The sequence below is a fragment of the Odocoileus virginianus genome, chromosome 28 (genome assembly GCF_023699985.2).
Source record: "Odocoileus virginianus isolate 20LAN1187 ecotype Illinois chromosome 28, Ovbor_1.2, whole genome shotgun sequence".
In the NCBI taxonomy this organism is placed as follows: Eukaryota; Metazoa; Chordata; class Mammalia; order Artiodactyla; family Cervidae; genus Odocoileus; species Odocoileus virginianus.
The window spans coordinates 34,266,723-34,288,321 of NC_069701.1; the positions used below are offsets into that span (position 1 = coordinate 34,266,723).

Here is a 21,599-nt window from a genome sequence, read left to right on the forward strand (position 1 = left end):
CTCCTCCTGCCTTCAATCTGTCCCAGCTTCAGGGTCTTTTCCAGTGAGTCGGCTCTTTGCATCATGTATTAAAGCATACGTGTGTATATACTTGTGTTCACAGATAGTAGCTCTGAGTGTGCAGAGCCGCATACAGACTCACATATAGAACACACACCAAGACAGCAGCCAACACACTTGTACGAACACAGGTATATGCTTGCACGGGCAGCCATGCATGTAAATGAGGGATGCACTGTGCCCAGACCCAGCCACTCAGATGCCTGGACCGGCTGACACGCAACGCATGCTGCACACAAACAGAGGTGTGCGCACACACCCTGCGTTCATACACACCCTTTGGGGCCTCTGAGGCTGTGGCTCTTGAGGTGGATGGGGCTCCTCCTGCCTCTCTGGGACCTTTCCCTCCCAGGTCCTGGGTCCCGGTGACAAATCTGGCCCAGGGGCAGTTGAGAAGGGTGCTGCTGGCTTCCCGGTCCTTGGCGGGCACACTTGGATGTCTCTCCCTGCTGCTGACCAGACGGGGGAGCCAGTGTCCGTGCAGCCACAGTAACCGCTGCCTCCCCATCCCTGGACTTTCATTCACTCCCTGCAGGCCCGTGTGCGGAGCCGGGGGCTCCGGGGCCGCATCCAGCAGAGGCTACACCCCCTGGGAGAGGTGGGAGGGACCCCAGGGTGAGGAAGGAAGTAACAGCAGCTCGGAAGGGACCCCCTCTAGGTGCTGGCCTGGTGGATGCGGCTCTCAGCTGTGCCGCCTCCCTCCCTGCCTTCCCTCCTTCCCTCTCTCCCCTTCACCTCTGCCTGCAGGGACCTGGGGCAGCCAGTCTCTCTGGGCCTCAGTCTCCTGGTAGGTACAATGGCACCAGTGTCCCCCGCCCACCGCTGTCCTGCTCAGCCCTGCATCGACCCTCCTGTCTTCTATCTTGGGGTCTCCTGAGCTGGTTTAAAAAATGAAGGTTCCCTGTCCCCAGACCGTTCAACTACCTCCCTCTCCTCCCCTCCCCAAGTTCCCTCCAGCTAGAGGAGCTGGGGGTGGGTCTCCCCGCCCCTCTGAGTCTCACCCTTCCCTGCCCTCCCCCGCTGCAGGAGCAAGTCCCAGTCTGAGATGAGCCTGGAGGGCTTCTCGGAGGGGCGGCTGCTCTCCCCCGTGGCCGCGGCCTCGGCGGCCCGCCAGGACCCAGTGGAGCTGCTGCTGCTGTCCACCCAGGAGCGGCTGGCGGCCGAGCTGCAGGCGCGGCGGGCACCACTGGCCACCATGGAGAGCCTGTCGGACACGGAGTCTCTGTACAGCTTCGACTCACGCCGCTCCTCCGGCTTCCGCAGCATCCGCGGCTCGCCCAGCCTCCACGCCGTGCTGGAGCGCGACGAGGGCCACCTCTTCTACATCGACCCGGCCATCCCCGAGGAGAACCCGTCCCTGAGCTCACGCACCGAGCTGCTGGCGGCCGACAGCCTGTCCAAGCACTCGCAGGACACGCAGCCCCTGGAGGCCGCCCTGGGCAGCGGGGGCGTCACCCCCGAGCGGCCCCCCAGCGCGGCGGCCAACGAGGAGCCGGAGGAAGGGGGCGGGGGGGCAGCCCCCCGCAGCGGAGAGCTGGCGCTGCAGGAGAGGCGCCTGGGGGACTCGCCCAGCCCGCAGGTGCTAGAGTTCGCCGAGTTCATCGACAGCCTCTTCAACTTGGACAGCAAGAGCAGTTCCTTCCAGGACCTCTACTGCATGGTGGTGCCGGAGAGCCCCACCAGCGACTACGCCGAGGGCCCCAAGTCCCCCAGCCAGCAGGAGATCCTGCTCCGAGCCCAGTTCGAGCCCAATCTGGTGCCCAAGCCCCCGCGGCTCTTCGCCGGCTCGGCCGACCCCTCCTCGGGCATCTCGCTGTCACCCTCCTTCCCACTCAGCTCCTCGGGCGAGCTCATGGACCTGACCCCCACGGGCCTCAGCAGCCAGGAATGCCTGGCGGTGGACAAGGTCCGGACTTCTACCCAGGCCGGCCGCGGGGCCAGCCCCACCAAGCAGGACGACCTGGTCATCTCGGCACGCTAGCAGCACCCAGGAGTGGCTACCGACCTTGGCCCAGGCCAGAGCAGGTGGCTCCTTCGGGCTCCTGGTGGCTGCCCCTCAGGCCGGGCAGCTTTAGGGAGAGGCCCCTCCTGGGCATGTGTCGCCTCAGGCGTTGAGCACTGCTGCTGAGCTGGGGGGTCCGCCTCCCTACCTCAGCTTAGGACCCCCCTGGAGCCAAGGCAGCTGGGATCTGGGCCCTCCAGATAGGGAATGACAGGGAGGGCCGTGAGCAGGGAGGAGGCTGCAGGGACAGCCTGCCAGGGGTGGGGCAGGGCTGCACTCTGCCCTCCCAGCCTGACTGCTCCCCTGCAGGGGCATCCTGGCACCCCCTATTCCGGGACAGTCCATGAGTATGCTGACTCCCCATCACTGCCCTCTGGCTACTCTCCCAGGGCCGAGATGGAGAGCGGCCCCCTCCCCACATATTCTCATCTGTGGTCCAGGCTGGCACCTGCCCTGGCCACCCCGAGATCTGGTGCCTGCTGGCCAGCCCCCTGGGGGTGACCCCCCCCCAACCAAGGTGGCCCGCAGTGCCGTGTATGTTTACAGAAGCTGCTGGGCTGGGCTCAGGATGTGTCCTGGGCTTGCAAGCCCCCCTCGCCCTTGCAATCGTGTGTTCAGCCGCCCCTTTCTAAGCAGGCAGGGGCCAGCCTCCACAGGGCCCACAGCAGCCATGGGGCCTGGAGGTGGCCCATCCATCTGCTTGATGTCCCTCACGGTGATCCCTCTGTCGATGGGTCCCGGGTACCCGGGCCTGCCTGCCCTGCCAGCCCGTTCCTTCCTGGCCTGCCTTCTACCCCCAGGATCCTGGCCACTCAAAGGGTGGAGGGCACAGGTGTGAAAAGCCCTGGCTGCAGATTCAGTGCCCTGGGCAGAAGGAAGGCCCCACTACCACCCCCCCACCCCCCTTTTAATCACCTCCCCCAGGCCTCGGCACTCCAGGCCCTGGGATCTGAAACCAAACAAGCCTCTGCTCCCCACAGCTCCCACTCCTTGCCCCCGGCCCTGGGCTTTCTCCTGGGAGCTGGGCTCTCTCCCCTCCCTCCCGCCATGTCCTGTTGTCAGGAAGTGGGGCTGAGAGTAGGGTATTGTGGGACCTGGCTAGAGACCCGGGAGGGCCAGGGGCTTAGCCTGAGGCCTCCACTGGAGGGGCGCCTTTCCTGCTAGGTTGGGGAAGCATAGGGGATGGCGTGGAGACCCTGCCTGTCCCTGGAGGCCCAGCAGGGGGGTGGTGCATGCTGGGGTGGGGGTGTGTGTGTGTGCATGTGCATGAGTGTGTGCCGTCCCTGAGGACAGGGTCAGGGGGGTGGCTGGAGCGCCCTCCCCGCCCCGTCTGCCCGCTGGCCCCCACCTCGGCCTGCCGAAACAGCAGGCAGCGAACATGAGGGGCGCCATGCAGTGGGGGCCATGGGATGAGCTCAACTTCTGACACACAGTCCCCCCCTCGTCTCGCCGGCCACTCTGACCCCTGGTTTGGAAGACGGGTGTGTGCCGAGGCGTTGACCGCCTGCTTGTGCCTTCATCTCCTCGGAGGCATGGTCCCCCCTACTCTGGGCCCACCCACGGCCTCCCTGGGTCGCCTAGGGCTTCCCTCACCAAGACCCCCATCTCACGATCACTGCTATCTGGGACCCCTGCCCACCCTACCACATGGGGACAGAGACCTGGGAGCTGGGCCTCCCTCACCCTCTGTGACTCCCACCCTCATCAATCTCCTGCCCCTGCTGGCTGCCCCCCCACCGCCCCCCTGCACAGAAGCAAGATGGAATCAGTGGCTCTTAGAGTTAAAAAAAAAAAAAAAAGACAAATCATAAATCAGAGTAAAGTTCCAACTAGCACCCCAGCCAATAGCAGGGGGGCTTGGGATCTGGCCTTTTAATTCCTCCTCCACCAGGGTGGGCCTGGGACTTCTGAGGGGGCGTGGTGCCCACCCATGCCCGGGACTGAGCCATCAGGGACAGACTCCCCACCCCCAAGGCTGCAGCCGCACAGGTTGGCAGGCTTGGGGCTGGGGCAGGCTCGGACTCAGCCCTGGACGCCCCCGGGTCAGCCCACCCCCTCCCCACCTCGCCCCTGGAGGATGGGCCTGCTGCGTGTGTCTCCCTTCCTCCACGCACCACACTCGGGGGGGTCTGAGCCACCCCCCTCAGCCCAGCTCGGCTCAGACAGACCCCCCACTCTGTCCCCCAGACCCGCAGCACAAGGTCTCCCGGACGGCGCTAGCCTGTCCTCCCAGGGGCCTGGGCGACCTCCATATGCAATCAGTAGTGAGAGCTGGGCGCCACAGACACTCATGCACTGTTCGTGCCATCCTCCCATGACTTTTTTTGTACCTAATGTATGAAAGATCCAAACTAATATTGCTGTAAAAAGGAGAGACAAATTAATATAGCTTATTCTATAAATATATCTGTATATAAAGGTTTCTGTATATTGTATAGAGCTGTGTATAAACTGGATGTAGAAGCACGCTGGCTGCCTGGAGTGACCTCTCTTGCCTGCAGGTTGGGTGGGGGTGGATCTCAGTGGCAGAGTGGTGGGAGGGGAACCCCCCACCCCAGCCTGAAGTCAGCTGTCACCACTGTCAATGCCCTGGTCCAGGACCACCCTCGGAGTCACAGTGAGAGACCAGAAAACACTTGAAGCCCCGTTTGAATGGGGGCAGCTCCTTGTTGGGCCCTGCCTGTGTCAGACACATGCCAGGGGATCTGTCTGACCTTGTTAGGGCCCGTTCTTCCCCCTGGCAGGTCTGACAGTGCCTGCCCTCCCCCACTCCGACCCCGACTGCTGGAAGCCAGGGGTAGGGGGTGGCCGGTTGGTGAGGGCACTAAATCTCCTGATCTGGGTAGCACTGGGATGCAGGGGCCACTGGAAGTCTTTGCTGAGAGCTTCCCTGTGAAAGTGTCTAGTAGCTCAGTCATGTCTGACTCTGTGATGCCATAGACCGTAGCCCGCCAGGCTCCTCTGTCCATGAGATTCTCCAGGCAAGTGGGTAGCCATTCCCTTCTCCAGAGGACCTTCCTGGCCCAGGGATCGAACCCGGGTCTCCCACGTTGCAGGCAGATTCTCTACTGTCCCAGCCACCAGGGAAGCCCATCTTGGCAGCACTCAGACCGGAACTCAAGATTTCCCATCATGGAGACCTCCTAGCCCACCTTCCCTAGGGAGGGTGCAAAAGCCATGGTCAGGCCCAGGGACCCCCTTCCAGCCTGGCCCCCGGCCAGTGAGTCCTGAGGAGTGGCTGCAAGGCCAGGGTGGGCTGGCAGCCAGGCCTCCTGCCAGCCCGGTGCCCAGGTCTGCCCCCTCCGCGCAGCAGATGGCGCTGTTCCTCCAGCCAGTCCCGAGGGGACCTGCACCAGCGCCGCCCGGGCATGGACCAGCCAAGGTCTGACCAGACCTGGACCTTCCCCTCCCCACACTGCCCACACTCCCAGCTCTGAGCGCAGACTGAGGGGCTGCGGAGGGTGACAGAGTGGTTCTGTCTTCCCCCAGGCCTCTTTGAACAGAGGAAGCGGAGGCTACATAAGGGTGGAAACCTTCTCGAGGGCGCTCAGGCCCAGGGACAGATTTAGGACTAAAATCCAGGCCTTCCCAGCCCCGGATGGTGGCCTCCACCCTTTCCTAATGGTTTTCAGAGGCTCTTCACACCTTGTGGTCTCATTTGGTTTGCAAATTGTCTTATCAGGGGAGCAGGAGCAGAAGCTGAGGATCAGAGAGGTTCTGTGACTTGCCTGAGGTCACGCAGCCAGAGTGTGGAACGGGGAAAGGCTCTCATGAGGAGCGACTGGGGGAAGGACTGGAGCAGCGCCTTGCCTCCCAGACCCCACTCAGCACCCCCGGATGGCCTGTCCCGTCTCAGCTGGGAGGGAGGTGGGAGAGAGAGGTGACTCTGCAGGACCCCTCGCTCGCTGACTCCCTGGGTTCACGCTCACCACCCTTTGGGCCCTCCTCTCTTCCTCTGCAAAGTGGGCAGGTGCCAAGGGCTGTCTGAGTCCACAGGAGGCCCGGAGTCCTGCAGGCTGCAGCAGGGAGGGTTCTGCCCACAGCACTCCACCCTCCCCTGGGCCAGCCTCCAGCCCGTTACTCATTAATGCTCATGTCCCTGCCTCCCTCTCCCCAGGGTTGCCTGCTGAGTGGCTGCCTCTTCCTGACCCGACTGCCCCCTCAAGGGCCAGCGCTGGGCTCTGACCTGGAATCAGAGAAAGCCTCATTTATCAATCACCTCCCTGGTACTTAACCTACACCGTGAGGTGGGAATAATGGGTTGACTCAGAGATGAAGGTGCAGAGGACAGGCCTTGCAGAATGGTTGAGCCAGCCCCAGGGACAGCTATGTCTGATGGGCCAGAACGGAAATCTTGGTCCCTTACTCGTGTGGTGTGGTGAGGAGGGGGTACTGGTAGGGACTCCTCTCCACGGAGGGGTTCCCTCAAGGTCCTGCTTACGCAAGGCTCTCTGGGGCTCCTTCACTAGCCTCAACCTCCTTCATTATGGAGTTGGAAGGTGGCAGCTTTGACTCTTCGCTGAGCCCTGGAGTCTGGGACCTTTCAGCCACCCTAGTCCCCCAGCACAGAGATGAAGATTCCAGGGGACCACTGCTCCCTTGCTCAGTGGTTTAGTGGAGTCAGGGGAGACAGCAGGACTAGAACCCCCTGAGCGAGGTCAGCTCCCATGAGGTGAACAGGAAGCCCCATCCCACCACAAGCATCTTCAAGGCTCATGCGCCAAGACCCAACAACCCAGCCTGAGGACTTGGGTGCTGGGGACGAAATACGCATAGCCCCACCCACCCACTGCCAGGGTAAGGCATCACTTGCGGATGGGGACCGCGTCCTAACGGTAGACTTTTTGGGCACCGCGTGGGATGTGGCAGGAAGACCTGCGGATGGGGGAGGCTTATAAAGAAGCTGATTTTCCAGGCGGTCCTGGGCAACTCCTAAAATAAATTCATTTTAAAAAATCACTCGGCGTAGGCGGGTGTCTACTTTGTCCGCGGGGCGGGCCTGACCCGGGTGGGGGAAGGGGCAGAGCAGAGAATAACAATTGTCTTAAGGGAGGCTGCAGAGGGGGAAAAACCTCTGGGGTGTATCAGCTGGAAAAGAATAGGCGTCTCAGTGTGGCCCTCTCCCTCCCTCAGTCGGGCCCCTGCGGGGGGAGCGCCGGTCAGCACACACAGCTGGGGCCTCCAGCAAAATCCATTTCTATATATCTAAGAGCAACAGCTCGGAGAGCGGCCCCCGGGGGACAAAACCTCATTGTGAGGTGCCCGCCGGCCTGGGCACCCCCTCCCCCAGTCCCAGAACTGTCGTGGCATTGACCCTCCTCGGCGGGCCACCACGGGCCTGCTGACTGGGCCACATCTGGGGCTCAGGCCCCGGCCGTCCCCCCCACCCCCACCAAGGCTGGCCGCTGGGGAGGAGGAGGAGGGTGGCCTGGGTGGGAACCGCTTTGCAGGCTCTCATCGCCGCCCCCACCCAGCAGCCCAGCTCGCCCCCCACCCCCCACTGTCCTCTAAGGGACCACCGGTGGGCAGGCTAGACTGGCATCTTGATCTGCCAGTGGGTCCCCCCACCACCCCCTCCTTGGCCTCTGTTTCAGTTTTGTCCTCCAGCAATCAGCGCCGAGGAAACCAAGCCTGAATATTCACGGCAAGGACTGATGCTGAGGCTGAAGCTCCAATACATTGGCCACCTGATGCAACAAACTGACTTCCTGGAAAAGCCCCCGATGTTGGGAAAGATAGAAGGCAGGAGGAGAAGGGGGTGACAGGGGCTGAGCTGGTTGGATGGCATCATCGACTCAATGGACATGAGTTTGAGCAAGCTCGGGGAAATAGTGAAAGACAGGGAAGCCTGGCGTGCTGCAGTCCCTGGGGTCAGAAAGAGGAGAACACGACTTAGCATCTGGACAACAGCAAAACAGGGCTGGGGTGGGGTGGGTTTTTCCCAGCCCCCGTGCTGTGTCTGAGGATCCAGGGAGGCTGTGAGCGGAGCCACTCTGTAGTGAGATGATCTGCCGGGTCCAGGATCCCAGAATTCCCTGCTTCCGAGGTTTCAGAGTTCTAAGATTCTGCACTTTGAAGACGCCACCCTCCAGTCATTCATTCATCACATCTATCAATATTTTGAGCACCTACTGAGTGCCAAGTGGCATTTTTGGTGTTGAAGTTAGAGCAATGACCAAGCCAGAAAAAGCCCTTACCCTCATAGAGCTTCCGTCCATGAGCGAGGAGAAGAATGATAAAAAAGAATAGATACAAATCTTTTATGTGGTGAGAAAGAAATGCTTCCCAGGTGGCCCTAGTGGTAAAGAACTCGCCTGCTAGTGCAGGAGACTTTAAGAGATGAGGATTCAATCCCTGGGTCAGGAAGATCCCCTGGAGGAGGGCATGGCAACCCACTCCAGTATTCTTGCCTGCAGAATCCTGTGGACAGAGGAGCCTGTGGGCTACAGCCCATGGAGTTGCAAAGAGTTAGACACAACTGAGCAACTTAGCACTTATGCACACAGGGGGAATTGCTTTCAATAGGATGGCCAGTGAGGTGATGAGTGAGCTGAGACTGACTACTCCGAAGGAACCAGCTCAGGGGAGCCAATGTTGCAAACAGATGGAACAGCATATGCCAAGGCCCTGCGGCAGGTGTGAGTCTGGCATGTTTGAGTGATGGTAAGGAGGACTTTTGGTGGCTGTGACTTAGCAATGGAGAGAAAAGGAGATGATGAGGTCAGCATTACAGGCAGGATCAGGTCACACATGGCCTTGGAAACCAGGGTGGAGGTTTAGATGTTGTTTTTATTTTTTAAATTTTTATTGGAGTATAATTGATTTACAATGCTGTGATAGTTTCTGCTATATAGCAAAGTGAATCAGTTATACATACATGTGTGCTGTCTCTTTAGTCATTTCTAACTCTTTGCGACCCTACGGACCATAGTCCATCAGGCTCCTCTGTCCATGGGATTCTCCAGGCAAGAATACTGGAGTGGGTTGCCATTTCCTCTTCCAGGGGATCTTCCCGACCTAGGGATCGAACCCATGTCCCTTAAGTCTCCTGCATTGACAGGCGGGTTTCTTTATCACTAGCACAAACCGGGAAGCCTATCAGTTATACATACACAAATACAATGCCATTTGCAGGAGCATGGTAAGACCTAAATGTTATTTTGAGTGCAAAGGGAAACCCCAGGTTTTAGGAAAGAAGTGACATGATCTGATCTATGTTTTAAAAAGAGTGATTTGGGTGACTACCCTGGCCATCCAGTGTTTAAGATTGTGTGCTTTCCAATGCAGGAATACTGCGGTGGGGGTATCCATCCCTGGTTGGGGAACTAAGATCCCACATGCTGTGTGGCTGGCCAAAGAATAAATAAATAAAAATAGATAAACAAAAAGAGTGATGTGGGAGGGTTATAGAGGAGATCAGTGGAGAGAGAGGCTGTGCTGTTTGGCAGAAAAGAAATGAGACGTGCTCACAGAGATGGAGACAGAGAGAGAAGGCTGGTGGATTCACTCGGAGGGGACCCTCCTGGATGACGGATGGAGCAGTTTCCCAGGTCAGCCTGACCTGGCTCTGATGTTGCCTTTGACCCTAATCACTTTGAAACTGTTAGACCTGGACTGTCCAATATTGCACCTACACATAAGCTATTTAAATTTGAACTAATTAAAATTAACTAAAAATTGAGAAGTCAGTTTCCCAGTCTCAACAGCCACTTTTCAAGTGCTTGGCAGCCAGATGTGGCTGGCGGCAACCCTGATGGAAGACAGAGAAGGATTCCCCCATCACTGCAAGGTTGTACAGGACAGACTTCCTCAGACAGACTTCACTGAGCCTCAGCGTTCTCATCTGTAAAATCACATAGTAGTCTCTCCTTGACTTAGCAGGAGCAGCAGCAGTCTCTCCTTGGTAGGGTACCTGAGAGGATGTACTCAGAGATAATCCCCGTAGATCACTCAGGGTGGTCCTGGCCCCCAGCGAATGTTTAAGAAATGCAAGTTATTATTGCTGAGATGGGCGGTGGGTCAGCAGAGGAAACGGGGGCTGTCCCTGAGGTTTGGTTCTGAACATCTAAGATTGAGAAGCCCGCTGTCTTCTCTTACCCCAGGAGCAGGCGAGGACTGCGGGGGTCCTTACCTCCCGCAGCCCAGGGGTCTGGCGGCGCAGCGAGCCCCCCACCCCAGCTCGATTAGGACGCCCCACTTCCCGCCGAGCGCCCCCTGGAGGAGCTGCGCGCATCCTGCCCGGCGCGGGGCTGCGGAGGACCGGCAGGGGGCGCGGCGCGCGGCCGGCGGGCGGGGCGCGTGCAGGGCGGGCAGGGGCCGGGCCAGGGCCGCGCTGGGGGCTAGCGCGGCGGCGGGCCGGGCGGGACCGCAGCGGGAGCCGAGCCGGGACTGTCGCGCTGGCCGCGCCGGCGATGCCGCGCCCCCGGGCCGGGCTGTAGCGGGGCCGGGGCGGAGTGAGCGCCGGGCAGACCGGACATGGAGGTGGTGGACGAGACGGAGGCGCTGCAGCGCTTCTTCGAAGGTGAGGGACCGCGCGGGGCAGGCGGGGACGGCGACCCTCTCGCGCTGGGAGCCCCCAACCCGGTCTCCCTGGGGACCGGGACCTCTGACTGTGCTTTCGCCACGCCGGGACCCCGCCAGAACGCCTGCTCCGGACGGGGGCCCTCCTCCGTCTCCTGCAGGTTAATACCCACCTCTGCTGAACTTGGGCTCACCCTCCCTATCCCTCCCACCCCCAAACACACACAACTTCCTTGGAGCTGCGTCCCGTCCCTACTCAGCCCTACTTCACGCCTTCCAGGACCGCAGTCCCCTCTAAATTCTGACCCTTCCCGACCCCGGGGATCGTCTCTCTGCTTTGCTGGAACCCCCTCTAGGCTAGAGCTCCCAGCTCGCCTTCCGGGGGGTCTTCCATGCCTCTTAGGATGGCACCCCAGCGTGCCTCCCAGAGACTGGGACCCTCGCCTAACGACCCAGGCGCCCTGCCGTGCCTTTCAGGTTGGCACCCTGCTCCCGCTCCCCCCCACCCCCCGCCCCCGGGCTGACTCCTAGGAGCGGGGACCTGCCCCACGGTGCTTCCTGGAGCCTAGGACCCCCATCAAGATGGGAAGACCCCCTTCAGGACGGTCACCCACCTTCTCCAAGGCCGCCCCCTCCCCCACGGCTGGACTTCCCCTGGAAGCAGCTACCCCTCACCTACTAGAGGCTGGGGTACCCCTCCCCAGCATTCCTCTGTGGGCGGGATTCCCCCCCCCCACCTCCAGTGCTCTCCTTGGGCTGGAAGGAGCTGAAGTTGGCATCACCCCCCCCCCCCCCCCCCCCCGCCTCCACCCCGTTAGCCACCTCTGCCCTCTGAGACCCTCTGGCTGCCTCCTGCCACCCCCAGGGCCCTCTGGGCTGTATCTCACACCTGTCCCTGGAGCTCTGCCCCCTCAGACGGTGCCCCTGTCCTAGGAATGACCTCTTCTCCTCACCTTGACCCTAAAGGACCCTCGCCAGGGCTGGGATCTACACACACCCTACAGTGTTTTCTTCTGCTCTCTCCCCGCTCCTGAGCAGTGGTTTTGGGGGCGCTGCACCTTCATCTCGCCAACTCCTCTCCCCTTTTCCTGAGTAGCCTCCACCCCTCCTCCAGGCTGTCCCCCTCCCGGGTGCTGAGTTCAGGAGGGAAGGGACAGTGGGGGAGGGGGACAGGCGCAGGCAGATGCCCCCAGCTTCTCAGACCCTTGCTGGAACATCTAGCCAGACCTTCTGGGTGCTTTTGTGTTCTTCTCCACCCACCTCAGCAGTCCACCCTCTGCCCCTATCCGCTCCCCCGCCCCTGAGCCCATACCCTGCACCTCAGTGCTTTCAGAATGCAAAACTCGATGATCCAGAACCTTCCATCAGTGTGAACCTGCCCCTGGCGAGTTGCGGGTGGCCCATGGGGCACACAGGACAGGGAATTAGGGCCCAGGTTTCAAACCCAGCGCCCAGATCCCTTTGGAGTCCTGTGAGGGAGTAAGGAAGGCCTTTCTTTGACTCAGTTTCTCCCTGTGACTTCCGGGGGGTGAAGGTGGGAGCCTTTGTCCACTCTGCTTGCTGCCCCTCAGCCAGAAGTCACAGACAGGGAGAAAGCTTGCTGAACAGCCCAGGTAAGGGCATTCCCAAGCCTCAGGCCTCCCCACTGCAGTTTTTGGGAACCCCCACAGCCCCAGATCCGAGAAGTCAGTTTGGGACTAGGTTGAATGGTTCATCCTGAGTGGTTGGGCCACTTGAGGGTCCTGACATTTCCCCATCGGTCCCAGGGGCTCTGGGCTCTTGTTCATCCTTTAGGAGCCTTGAGGGGCTTTATGGGGGCCCTGGGGAGGCAGGAAGGGGACATTCGTCCTTGCTTGGGGGCTACTCTTTTGGGGGTGCCCTGAGCATGCCAGACGTCCCGATGACTCACAAGCCAGACCCCCTTGCTTCCGGCAGATATCCCTGTGCCTCCTCCCCCCAGGACCCTGGGCCTGGGCAGAGGGGTGGGCCTGGCTGGCCCAGGCTCCCTGTCTCCGGAGCCAAACTTTCCCTCCTGGCCGTGGGTGGGGGGTGGGGGTGGGGGCTGACGCCACGGCTCAGCCATGCGGCTGGCCTGGCTGGCCTGGCGGGGAGGCTGTGCTGCTCCCTCCAGAGAGATAAGAGGAGACTCAAGAATGTCTGTGGAGGGAGCCAGGGGCTGGAAAAGTGCTCCCAGAGCCTGTGATGGGGGGAAGGTGGGGCCGGCGCTGAGGGCTGGGGTCTCCCGGACAGCTTGGGTGGGGAAGGCCTGGCCAGGAATCTGGTGGGCAGTGACACATGGGGGACTCAGTGTGGGTGTTAGGGAGCCCCTGGGGGAGTGGGGGCTGCTGGCGAGTGTGCTCATGAGTGGAAGTGTGGAAGTGTGAGCAGCGGTGCTGTTGTGCGCGTGGTGGATGTGTTGTTCCAGGGGAAGGGAGGAGACGTGGTGCCTATGTCCCTTGGGGCTGGGGGACACCTGAGCTCTCATCCTGGGTCCTGCTTGGCTGTGGTCACCCCCCAGGACAGTGGGTACATAGGTGCAGGGTTTGTGCTTTCAGCTCTGGGTTTGGAGACGGGAGAGGGCTTGACTGAAGGGGGCAGGGCGTGCCCAGGCCCCTCGTGTGACATGGCCCCCTCTCCAGGCACATCAGGCGTGTGTCCTGGGTCCTGCCTGCACAGGGTGGGGGGCCAGGCTGTACCCGGCCCCAGGGTGGGGGGCTGTAGGCTAAGGCGCTTTGAGCCTCAGGTGGGAGGCTGGGACAGGGCGGCCCCCTCGAGGCTGGTACAGCCGGGCCCCCGTGACCGCCTTGCTAATCCCCTAGAGGGAGGCTACCCAGACGTGCGGGCACAGGGCCTGCGGAGAGCGGACCCTCCGGGCACGATGCACTGGCTCCCAGCAGGTAACCGGGACGCAGTAGCAGGTGTCCTCCTCATCACGTTGACCGGCTGGGGCCTGGGGCTCCCAGAGCTGGTCAGGGACAGGGCCAGGCAGCGTTGGAGAATCCCTATAGTGTCTTAGAGGTTGTGGGGCGGGCTTGGCCACTGAGAGCTGTGTGACCTTCTCTGGACCCCTTTTCCTCACCTGCAAGACAGGAGTGGGTGGCAGAGAAGGTTTTGATGCGGCCCTGGGCTCTGATGAGCCTTCTCCTCCAGCCCTGGGGAGGAGGGATGTTTTAGAAGGCGGAGGGTACTGGTCCCTGGCTTCAGGGACACATGGGGTGTGAAGCTGGTAGGGATGGAGGAAGCGACTGAGCGGAACTGGGCTGCCCGTATGTGCTGGAGAGGCCGCCCCGAGGTTGGGGTGCCTCCCCCGGCCTCTAGAGCCATGCTAGGGTTGGAGCGGGGAGCCGGGTTTTCACTCCTACCAGACCTGCTGGGTAGCTTGGGCAGGTGACTTCCCTTCTCTGGCTTCATGTCCCCTCCTGGGGTAGGGAGGTAGGCTGGACCGGAGCAGGGGCTTCCAGTATGATTCTTTTTAGCCACCAAACAAAGGCAAACTCCTGACCTCGCAATAGGACATAACCACAGGATACGGGGGGCGGGGGTGCTGGGCTCCTCACCGACCCCAGAACACCAGATCCTGGTTTTGACCCTTCCTCAGCTCTGGGATGGGGAAGGGGAGGGATGGCATTGGCCTGCTTTCCCCAGAGTCCAAGACTGTGGCTCCGAGAGAAGGGGGTCAGCCCAGGTGAACCAGGGCTGATACCCAGGCTTCAGCACGCCCCGTTGCCAGGGCCTTGGGGAGGGAGGGTGGCCTTCCTATGGGGACCAGCCCCTCTGCCTGCAGAGGAGACCCCCGGGGGAGCCCAGCTGACCATCGTGGGAGAGGACGCCCGCCCTGGACGGGAGTCTGGGGCTGAGATGTGGTGTGTGACCAGGCACTGTGCCCGAGTCCACCTGTCTGCAGTAGGTCTGGGGAGTCGGTGGGTGGGTGAGACCACTAGACCCCTGACTCTCAAGGGGATGAGATGGGGTGCCTCCTGGGTCCGCCCAGAGCCCCTCTGGAGGACTCCTGTCCCAGCCCCACCTCCCTAGGTCCTGACCCCAGCTGGAGGGGAAGTGGTAAGTAGCGGGGGTGGGGGCAGGGGGCCTGACTCATCCCCCTGTTCCCAGCACCCAGCGCAGGGCCGCACGGGGTGGGAGGGGGCAGGAGATGGAAGCAACAATGACCGTGTGAACAGAGGCAGGGTCGGGGGCCTGGCTCAGCACAGAGGAGCGGAGCAGGCTGCTTCCAGCCTGCCGACCCCAGGACCTCTCCTGAGTCTGGGGGCCTGGGCAGAGGGCCCCCCGGAGTCTTAGGCAGAGCCAAGCTGGGTGTTGAGGGGAAAGATAGGCTGCTCTGGGCAGAACGGCCCCCTCCTGGGGACCTGGCCCCCGCTCCCTGACTCCTTGCCGGACTGGGGGCCCTGGCACCAGAGGCTGCTGGGTAAGTGCCCAGCGGGGGCTGCTGATTGGCTGCTGCCCTTGGACTTTGCCCGCTCGATAAGGATGGGGAGAAGAAATCATTAACTGAATTATTAACCGGGGCTGGCCCCGCCCTACCCAGGCTGCCTGCCCTTTTTCTCCCACCTTCTTCCTTTTCACCGAGCCCTCCTCTGGGCCTCAGTTTCCCCCGCAGCCTGGGTGTGTGCACGGAGGGGCATCCTCTCCCATCTTGGTCTCCAGCCCCTGTTGCCAGCATGTTGGGCAGCCCCTTGGGCCCATGTGGGTCTCTGCATTCACCGAGGTGGGCTGTGGGTCTGTCCTTAGCCTTTTCCTGGTCCTGTCCCTAGACCTCTTTGTGCCTCCACCTTCCCATCTGTAGAATGGGAACACAGCTGTAGGCGTCGTACCTGCCTCTCAGGGTTTCCGTGGGGATGAGGTAAAGGGGGTCTGGGGTGGTGCCTGGTGGGGTGCCTGCAGCCTGGACTGTGATTGCTGTCCCCTGGGAGGCTCACATCAGGTACTATGCTCCCCGCTTTGAGGAGTTATTGGTCCAAGGGCAGGTCAGTACCCCCAACATGGGACTAGGGCTTGTGGCTGGTGCTGTGTGTCTTGGGAAAGCCCCTCACCCTCTCTGGGCTGCTCATTCCAGGGCTGAAGGGAAGCTGTCACCTCCTTGAGCACATTACTCAGAGGCCGCTCTGTGGCCCTGCCTGGCCCTGATGCCACTCCTGGGTCCTGGTGCCTTCAGCGGGGCCTGCCCCACCCTCCAGCTGAGAGATGAGGAACTCCTGGGCCGGTGGCTGGGGGAAGGGGCTTGACCATCCTTTGTCTTTGCCAGCCGCCCCCAGGCCGGAGGTTTAGGCGCGTGTTGTCTCCTGGGAGTCCTGGAGCCCTGTGGAAGTGCGGCTAGGGTCCCCTCACTTCTGAGAGGGGGCTGCTGAGGCAGGAGGAGGAGGCAATGGGGCAGGCTCACTCAGGGCAGCCGTGGCAGAGCTGGGTGGGATCCCATCTCCTGAACTGCAGCCCGTCACAGCTGGGTGCCAGCTTGGAGTGGGGTGGGAGGGGGCCTAGCATTTGTGTGCTGGGGGTCCTGACCCATCACCCATGGCTGTGCTGGGTGACTTCTGTCCAGCCCCTGGACCTCTCTGGACCTCAGACCCCTCACTCAGAGCATCAGGGTTGTCTGATAGAAGCAGTAAGACCCCAAGACTGTTGAAGCTGGAGGAAGGAAGGAAGGGAAAACCCTGGGTCGAGGGGCAGTTGGCGCCTAAGCAGCCCCTGGCCTGGACCATGGACAGTGGGCTTCAGAGCTTCCTGGCCTCTCCCTGCCTCCTTGCTCATCCGTGTGAAAGGTTTTCCTCCATCTGACCTAGATCCCTCCAGCCCCACTAATGCACAACCACAGCCTCTGTCTCTCTGAGGAGCTTGGGGACCCACCCCCCTCACTCCCCTCTTCATCACCTTAGTCCCCCTGTGCTCCCTTCTCCCCACCGTGGTTCTTCTCCTGGGGTCTGTGGTCTTGAGGGGTTAGGGGGGAATCCTCATCCCCTGCTTTGCTAACTTGGAGGGGGCTGCCTTTGGTGACAGATTTGGACTGGCTCACACTGAGTTCGCTCATCTGGACTGGCTTCACCTGGAGCTGATGGGGAGGTGTGCTGGCCTGGGCCTTCCTTGGGTCAGCGACCACTGCAGGCACGCGTGTGTGCTCACTCAGTCATGTCCGACTGTTTGTGATCCTATGGACTGTTTGGATCCTATAGCCTGCAAGGCTCCTCTGTCCATGGGATTTTCCTGGCAAGAAGACTGGAGTGGGTTGCCATTTCCTCCTCCAGGGAATCTTCCCGACCCAGGGATTAAGCCCGCATCTTCTGAGTCTCCCTCACTGCAGGCAGATTCTTTACCTACTGAGCACAGGTGTAGAAATGTGAGGTGTGTTGAGGTGTGAACATGCCTCAGGGCCTTTGCACTGGCTCCCCACTGCCTGGAATGCTCTTCTCTGTTGTCCATGTAGCTCACCTCCCCTGTGTCTTTGCTCTGTGCAGCCTTCCCTGCTATCCTGCTTAAAATGGCAACTCCTCCTCACTCTCCTAGCACCCCAACCCCATCTCCCTGGTTTATTGTCTCCATAGCATTTGTCACTTTCTAAAATGCTGTGGGTTTTAACCATCTATCTTGTCACCTGACTCTGCATGCAGAATGTCAGCTCCATGTAGGCAGGAGGTTTTTTATTTTTATTTTTTTAAGGAAAGTTTAATTTATATGTACAGCCAATAAGTCTGATATAGAAGAGGGGACTGGGACAGGCCGGGAGTGGGTGTGAAGAGACTGGGAGAGGGGCAGCCAGAAAGTGAAGGGGAACCAAGAGGAAGTGGGGTGTTCCTTGTGCAAACTGCCACCCTCCCCAGCCTCTCCTGGGGAAGAGAGTATGCCCGTGTCTCCCAAGCTTGCCCTTCGCTATTTTGCTCTGGTCCCAAAGGCAAGGTCGTCCCCTGAATAGGCCCCCTACCTGGTCCACGAGCGGGACAAGGCAGGAGGTTTTGTCTGTTTACTTCCCCATCTCCGGAGCCTATCATCATGACTGATACATAGTAGATGCTCAGTAAATAATTGTGTGAAGGTATGAATGAGCACACTTGGAACATGCTGGGGTGTGCACATGTGTGTGTCAGTGTTCAGCATCTGTTCCTCTGCATAGGTGTATGTTTGGATGTACATGATCATGTGTGTGCCAGTGGATACATACCTGGGAGTGTGCTCCTGTGTGCACACGTGCGTGTGGGGCATGCTGGTATGTGAACACAAATGGGCCTGGGTGACCCTGGTAAGCCCACCCCGAGCTGCAAGGTGCCTGCTTTATCTCTGTGGGGAGGGGTCTTCCCCAGTCTGCCTGGCCTGGTCATTGTGGGAGAAGGTTGGGGGTCGCAGAGCAAAGTGGAAATCCCTAGGGACCAAGGCGGGTTCCCTAAGAAGGGGCCACAGTTGCTGGGCCCAGCTCTGTTGAACCTGGTTTGGGAGCATCTTGGGGCTGAGAGTTCAGCCTTGTGTGGGTCTGAGGACAGGGTGTTAGCTGTGTGGGGACCCAAGGAGGACACAGCTATACCCCAGAGGGGGCTCAAAATTTCAGGTCCCCTGGACTAGAAGGGTCTCTGCAGACAGGATACAGGACTCGACTACATTTTTGACAAGAAGTTGAGGGAACAAAGACAACTGTGGATCAGATTTAAGGATCTGCTGGCAATGACTCCAGAGCCTCATCCTTGTCATTCAGCCCCAGGCTAACTAGGGATTTGGTGCTGAGATGCAGAGGGTAGCTTGCAGAACCAAGCATTTGACCTGAAGGCATTTCGGGTGAGAAGGCTCTGGTCACAATTTGAAGCCTGAATTAGTTATCATATATTAATCATAGGTCATATTAATAAAGATAGAAAGTCCAGACCAAGGGAGGTGAGAGCCCGTGTGCCCTGTCCCAGTGGGAACTAGTTCGGCACAGGTTGATCAGCTCAGTCAATATTGGGAGATGAAACCACAGCACTGGGGCCCCTCTGTGACTGGGGTGATTGCAGAAGGACCGCCAGGGCAGGCAGGCAGTCACAGAAGTCTTACCCACTGGAGTGAGGATGGCTAGAGCCAAGTCCTGGAGGCTGGACTATGCCGCAGGTATGCCAGAATAACAACATGGCACTGGTTGTGCCTGGGCAGGAAAGGAGACGGGAGTCCCAAGGTTGATGGAGACAGGATAATTAACGCTAACTGAGGAATGGCCTTCTGGGGTGAGGAGCTCTCCCACCATCTCATAGAAGACTCACAACCACCCCATGATGCAGGAATCTCCTGCACTTGAGAGAGAAGGAAGCTTAGGCCCAGAGAGGTCAGGCCACTTACTGAGGGTCACACAGCAATGAAGGAGGGGCCCACGTTACCAACCAGGTCTCTTTGACCCCAGGGGTGTGCCAAGGTGGGCAGTCTCCTGACCATTGCTACCCTGGCCCAGCCCTTGTCTGGAGGCAGGATGCCTGGAGTGGACCCTTGATGGCGAGAGGACAGACCTGTGCCCTTACAGCCCCAGGTTCTGATCAGCCAGGCCCGGATGGCATCCTGAGGCCCTGGCCTGCCCTGCCCACAGCCACGTGGCCGACGGGATTTCCGCCATGTTTGGGGCATGAATTGACAAGTGCCCCATTGACGGGTGGGGGGGAGGGTGTGGACAGGGCACAAGCCTCCCACTGTGCCGTGTCCCCACCCTCCCCCGTTCCCCGGGACAATGGCCGAGACTCAGCCAGCGGCCACAGCTGGTGGTGAGGGGGCGTGAGTATGAGGGGGGAGGAAGGGAAGGGTCCAGGGTGGAGGACCACCTGGGCCCCCACCCGCCCTCAGCCCGCACCTGGCTTGTGTCCCCTGGGTTCCCCTTCTGCCCAGCTGGGTGGCCTTAGAGGGAGGCGGAGAGAGGAGGGCAGGGGGCTTCCTTCCCACAGCCCCGATCCCTGTCTCCCTGGGAAGGAGCAGTGTCTGGCTCCTGTTAAAAGCAGGTAATAAAGGGCCTAATTAATGAGGAGCAGCTGGGGTGCATAGCTCAGTGGGGCGGGGGTGATGTCTGGAGGGGCCCTGTCTAGCCCCAGATCCTGACCACAGCACAGCTGGGTGGAGGTCCACAGACCCAGGCCGGCCTGGTTCCAGTGCCCCGCTTGCCACTGTGCTCATTCATCCTGTGAACATTTATTGTGTACCTACTGTATGCTTAGATGCTAATGCCACAGAGGGCAGAATGGGGAGGACTCAGCCCAGCTGCCATACCTGCATGGCAGTGGAAAGGCATTTATCCTTCCTGAGCCGCAGTTTCCTCATCTGTGAAACAGGGAACAAAAAAACCACCTACCCCGTAGGATTGTCTTAAGAATTATATATGGATTATGTATGGTCCAGTGGTCAAAACCCCGTGCTTCCAACGCAGGGGGCATGGGATCGATCCCTGGTCAAGGAACTAAGATACCACATGCCTTGCAGCCAAAAAAAAAAGGCTGTATAAAGTGTGTGACATGGAGCTGGGCAGAATGACCACTCGGTGAATGGGGGCTGCGAGTGGGCAGAGGACAAACTCTGCCCCTGGGGCGTGTGAGCAAAAAACCTGATGAGAAAGTAGAAAGGAGACCGCCACTCAAGGGATTGGAAGAGTCAGACACTGTCTCTGGGAGGCTCTTACACTTAAGGCAAAACCTAATGAGAGATGAGGAATGGGAACAGCGTGAGGGACAGAGGATGAGATGGCTGGATTGCATCACCGACGCAGTGAATATAAGTTTGAGTAAACTCTAGGAGTTGGTGATGGACAGGGAGGCCTGGTGTGCTGCAGTCCATGGGGTCGCAAAGAGTCGGACACGACTGAACTGAACTGAAGAGGGAAGAGCATGTGCCAAAGGCCCGATGAGCAAGTGGGGCTTTTTGTCCCAGGAGGGAGTGAGGTGGGGGCTGGACCGTGGAGAGTCACGGGGAGGGGCACTGGGGCAGGAGCAGCCGGGGAGGCAGGCAGGGTGCCCGGCTGCCAGGCCTTGCAGGAGGGTTCTGGTTGCCCTGAGCAATGAGAAGTTGGAGGGTCTGGGGAGAGGGAGGGCAAGGATGCTGGTTTGTGACCTGGTGGTGCCACCTTCAGGCTGTGGGACCTTGGGCAGCCTCCACACCTCCCAGGGAGGTCTTGAGGATCAGCAGAAGACACTCTTAGCTTCCTGCCTGATAGGTATCTGCTCCTGGCTCAGCAGTCTCTAGGGTTCTTTTGGGAGCAGTGGGGAACAGGGCACCCCCAAGAGTGTGCCCCAGGCGCCCTGCCTTTCTTCTGGGTTCCTGGGGGCCTCTGCTCCAGCCTCAGGAGTCCCTGGGCCAGAACGTTGGGTTAGAGATCTCCAGTGCGGTTCACGGACTGACTGGGGGCATCTGCTCAGTGGCTGGACCCTTTAGGATGGATGGTGTGGGGAGAGGACCAGGGAGGCCTCGAGGACTCCCAGAGAAAGCGAATATTTGGGGTCAGTGTTCCTCAGGAGGCCCACCAACCCCCCAAACCTCATACTTCTCTCCCACCCATTGGCCCACCCCCACCCTGCCCCAGGGGCTCACCCCTCCCTCCTGCATCCTCCCGTCCGCCCGGCCCCTGGCACCGGAGGGCCTCTCCTCCCCCCAACCACATCTGGTTCTCGTTAGGGTCTCCCAAGATGCCTCTGTCTGAGCGCCCCCCCCCCAATCCCCAGGGTGGGGGGAGGTGGGCAGGAGGATTAGGGGTGATTAGGAGTGCTCCTAGCCAGGGGAGGAGGGGGAGGAGAGGTGGAGGGGGCCTGGCCTGTTATAAATAGCAACACCATGACTCCATCACCCCATCATTCACTGTGGATTCCAAGTTCAGTCTCAAAAACCTGCAGCTTCGGCGGCCAAGGTGGGCGTGACGCTTCAGTACCTCTTCCCTCCCCGTTCCCTGTGCCCGATCCTCCCTCCCTGGGGACCATCCCCCGATCCAGGAGGGTCGCCCAGGATGGCCGGGAGCCTCTGAGACCACCAACCAAACCTTCCCTCTTGGAGTCAGGCCCGTGCCCCTGGTCTCTCCTCGCCCTGTTGC

General features: G+C 60.3%; 2 protein-coding genes across 13 annotated transcripts in view; both read left to right on the plus strand.

Moving 5' to 3' along the window:
• Positions 1-4,528, plus strand: part of DAGLA (diacylglycerol lipase alpha) — a 73,335-nt gene extending 68,807 nt beyond the window's left edge. For all 3 annotated transcript variants that reach the window (XM_070457459.1, XM_070457458.1, XM_020916887.2), the window contains one exon: positions 1,087-4,528. In XM_070457459.1, the coding sequence (XP_070313560.1) occupies positions 1,087-2,041 (955 nt within the window). In that variant the 3' untranslated portion in view covers positions 2,042-4,528. The remainder of the gene's footprint in view (positions 1-1,086) is intronic.
• Positions 4,529-10,394: 5,866 nt separating this feature from the next.
• The window catches only part of MYRF (myelin regulatory factor), a 35,064-nt gene continuing 23,859 nt past the window's right edge, over positions 10,395-21,599 (plus strand). For 5 of the 10 annotated variants that reach the window (XM_070457464.1, XM_070457462.1, XM_070457469.1 and 2 more), the window contains exon 1: positions 10,395-10,583. In XM_070457464.1, the coding sequence (XP_070313565.1) occupies positions 10,538-10,583 (46 nt within the window). In that variant the 5' untranslated portion in view covers positions 10,395-10,537. The remainder of the gene's footprint in view (positions 10,584-21,599) is intronic. The other 5 variants (XM_070457460.1, XM_070457461.1, XM_070457465.1 and 2 more) reach the window with 1 other exon arrangement.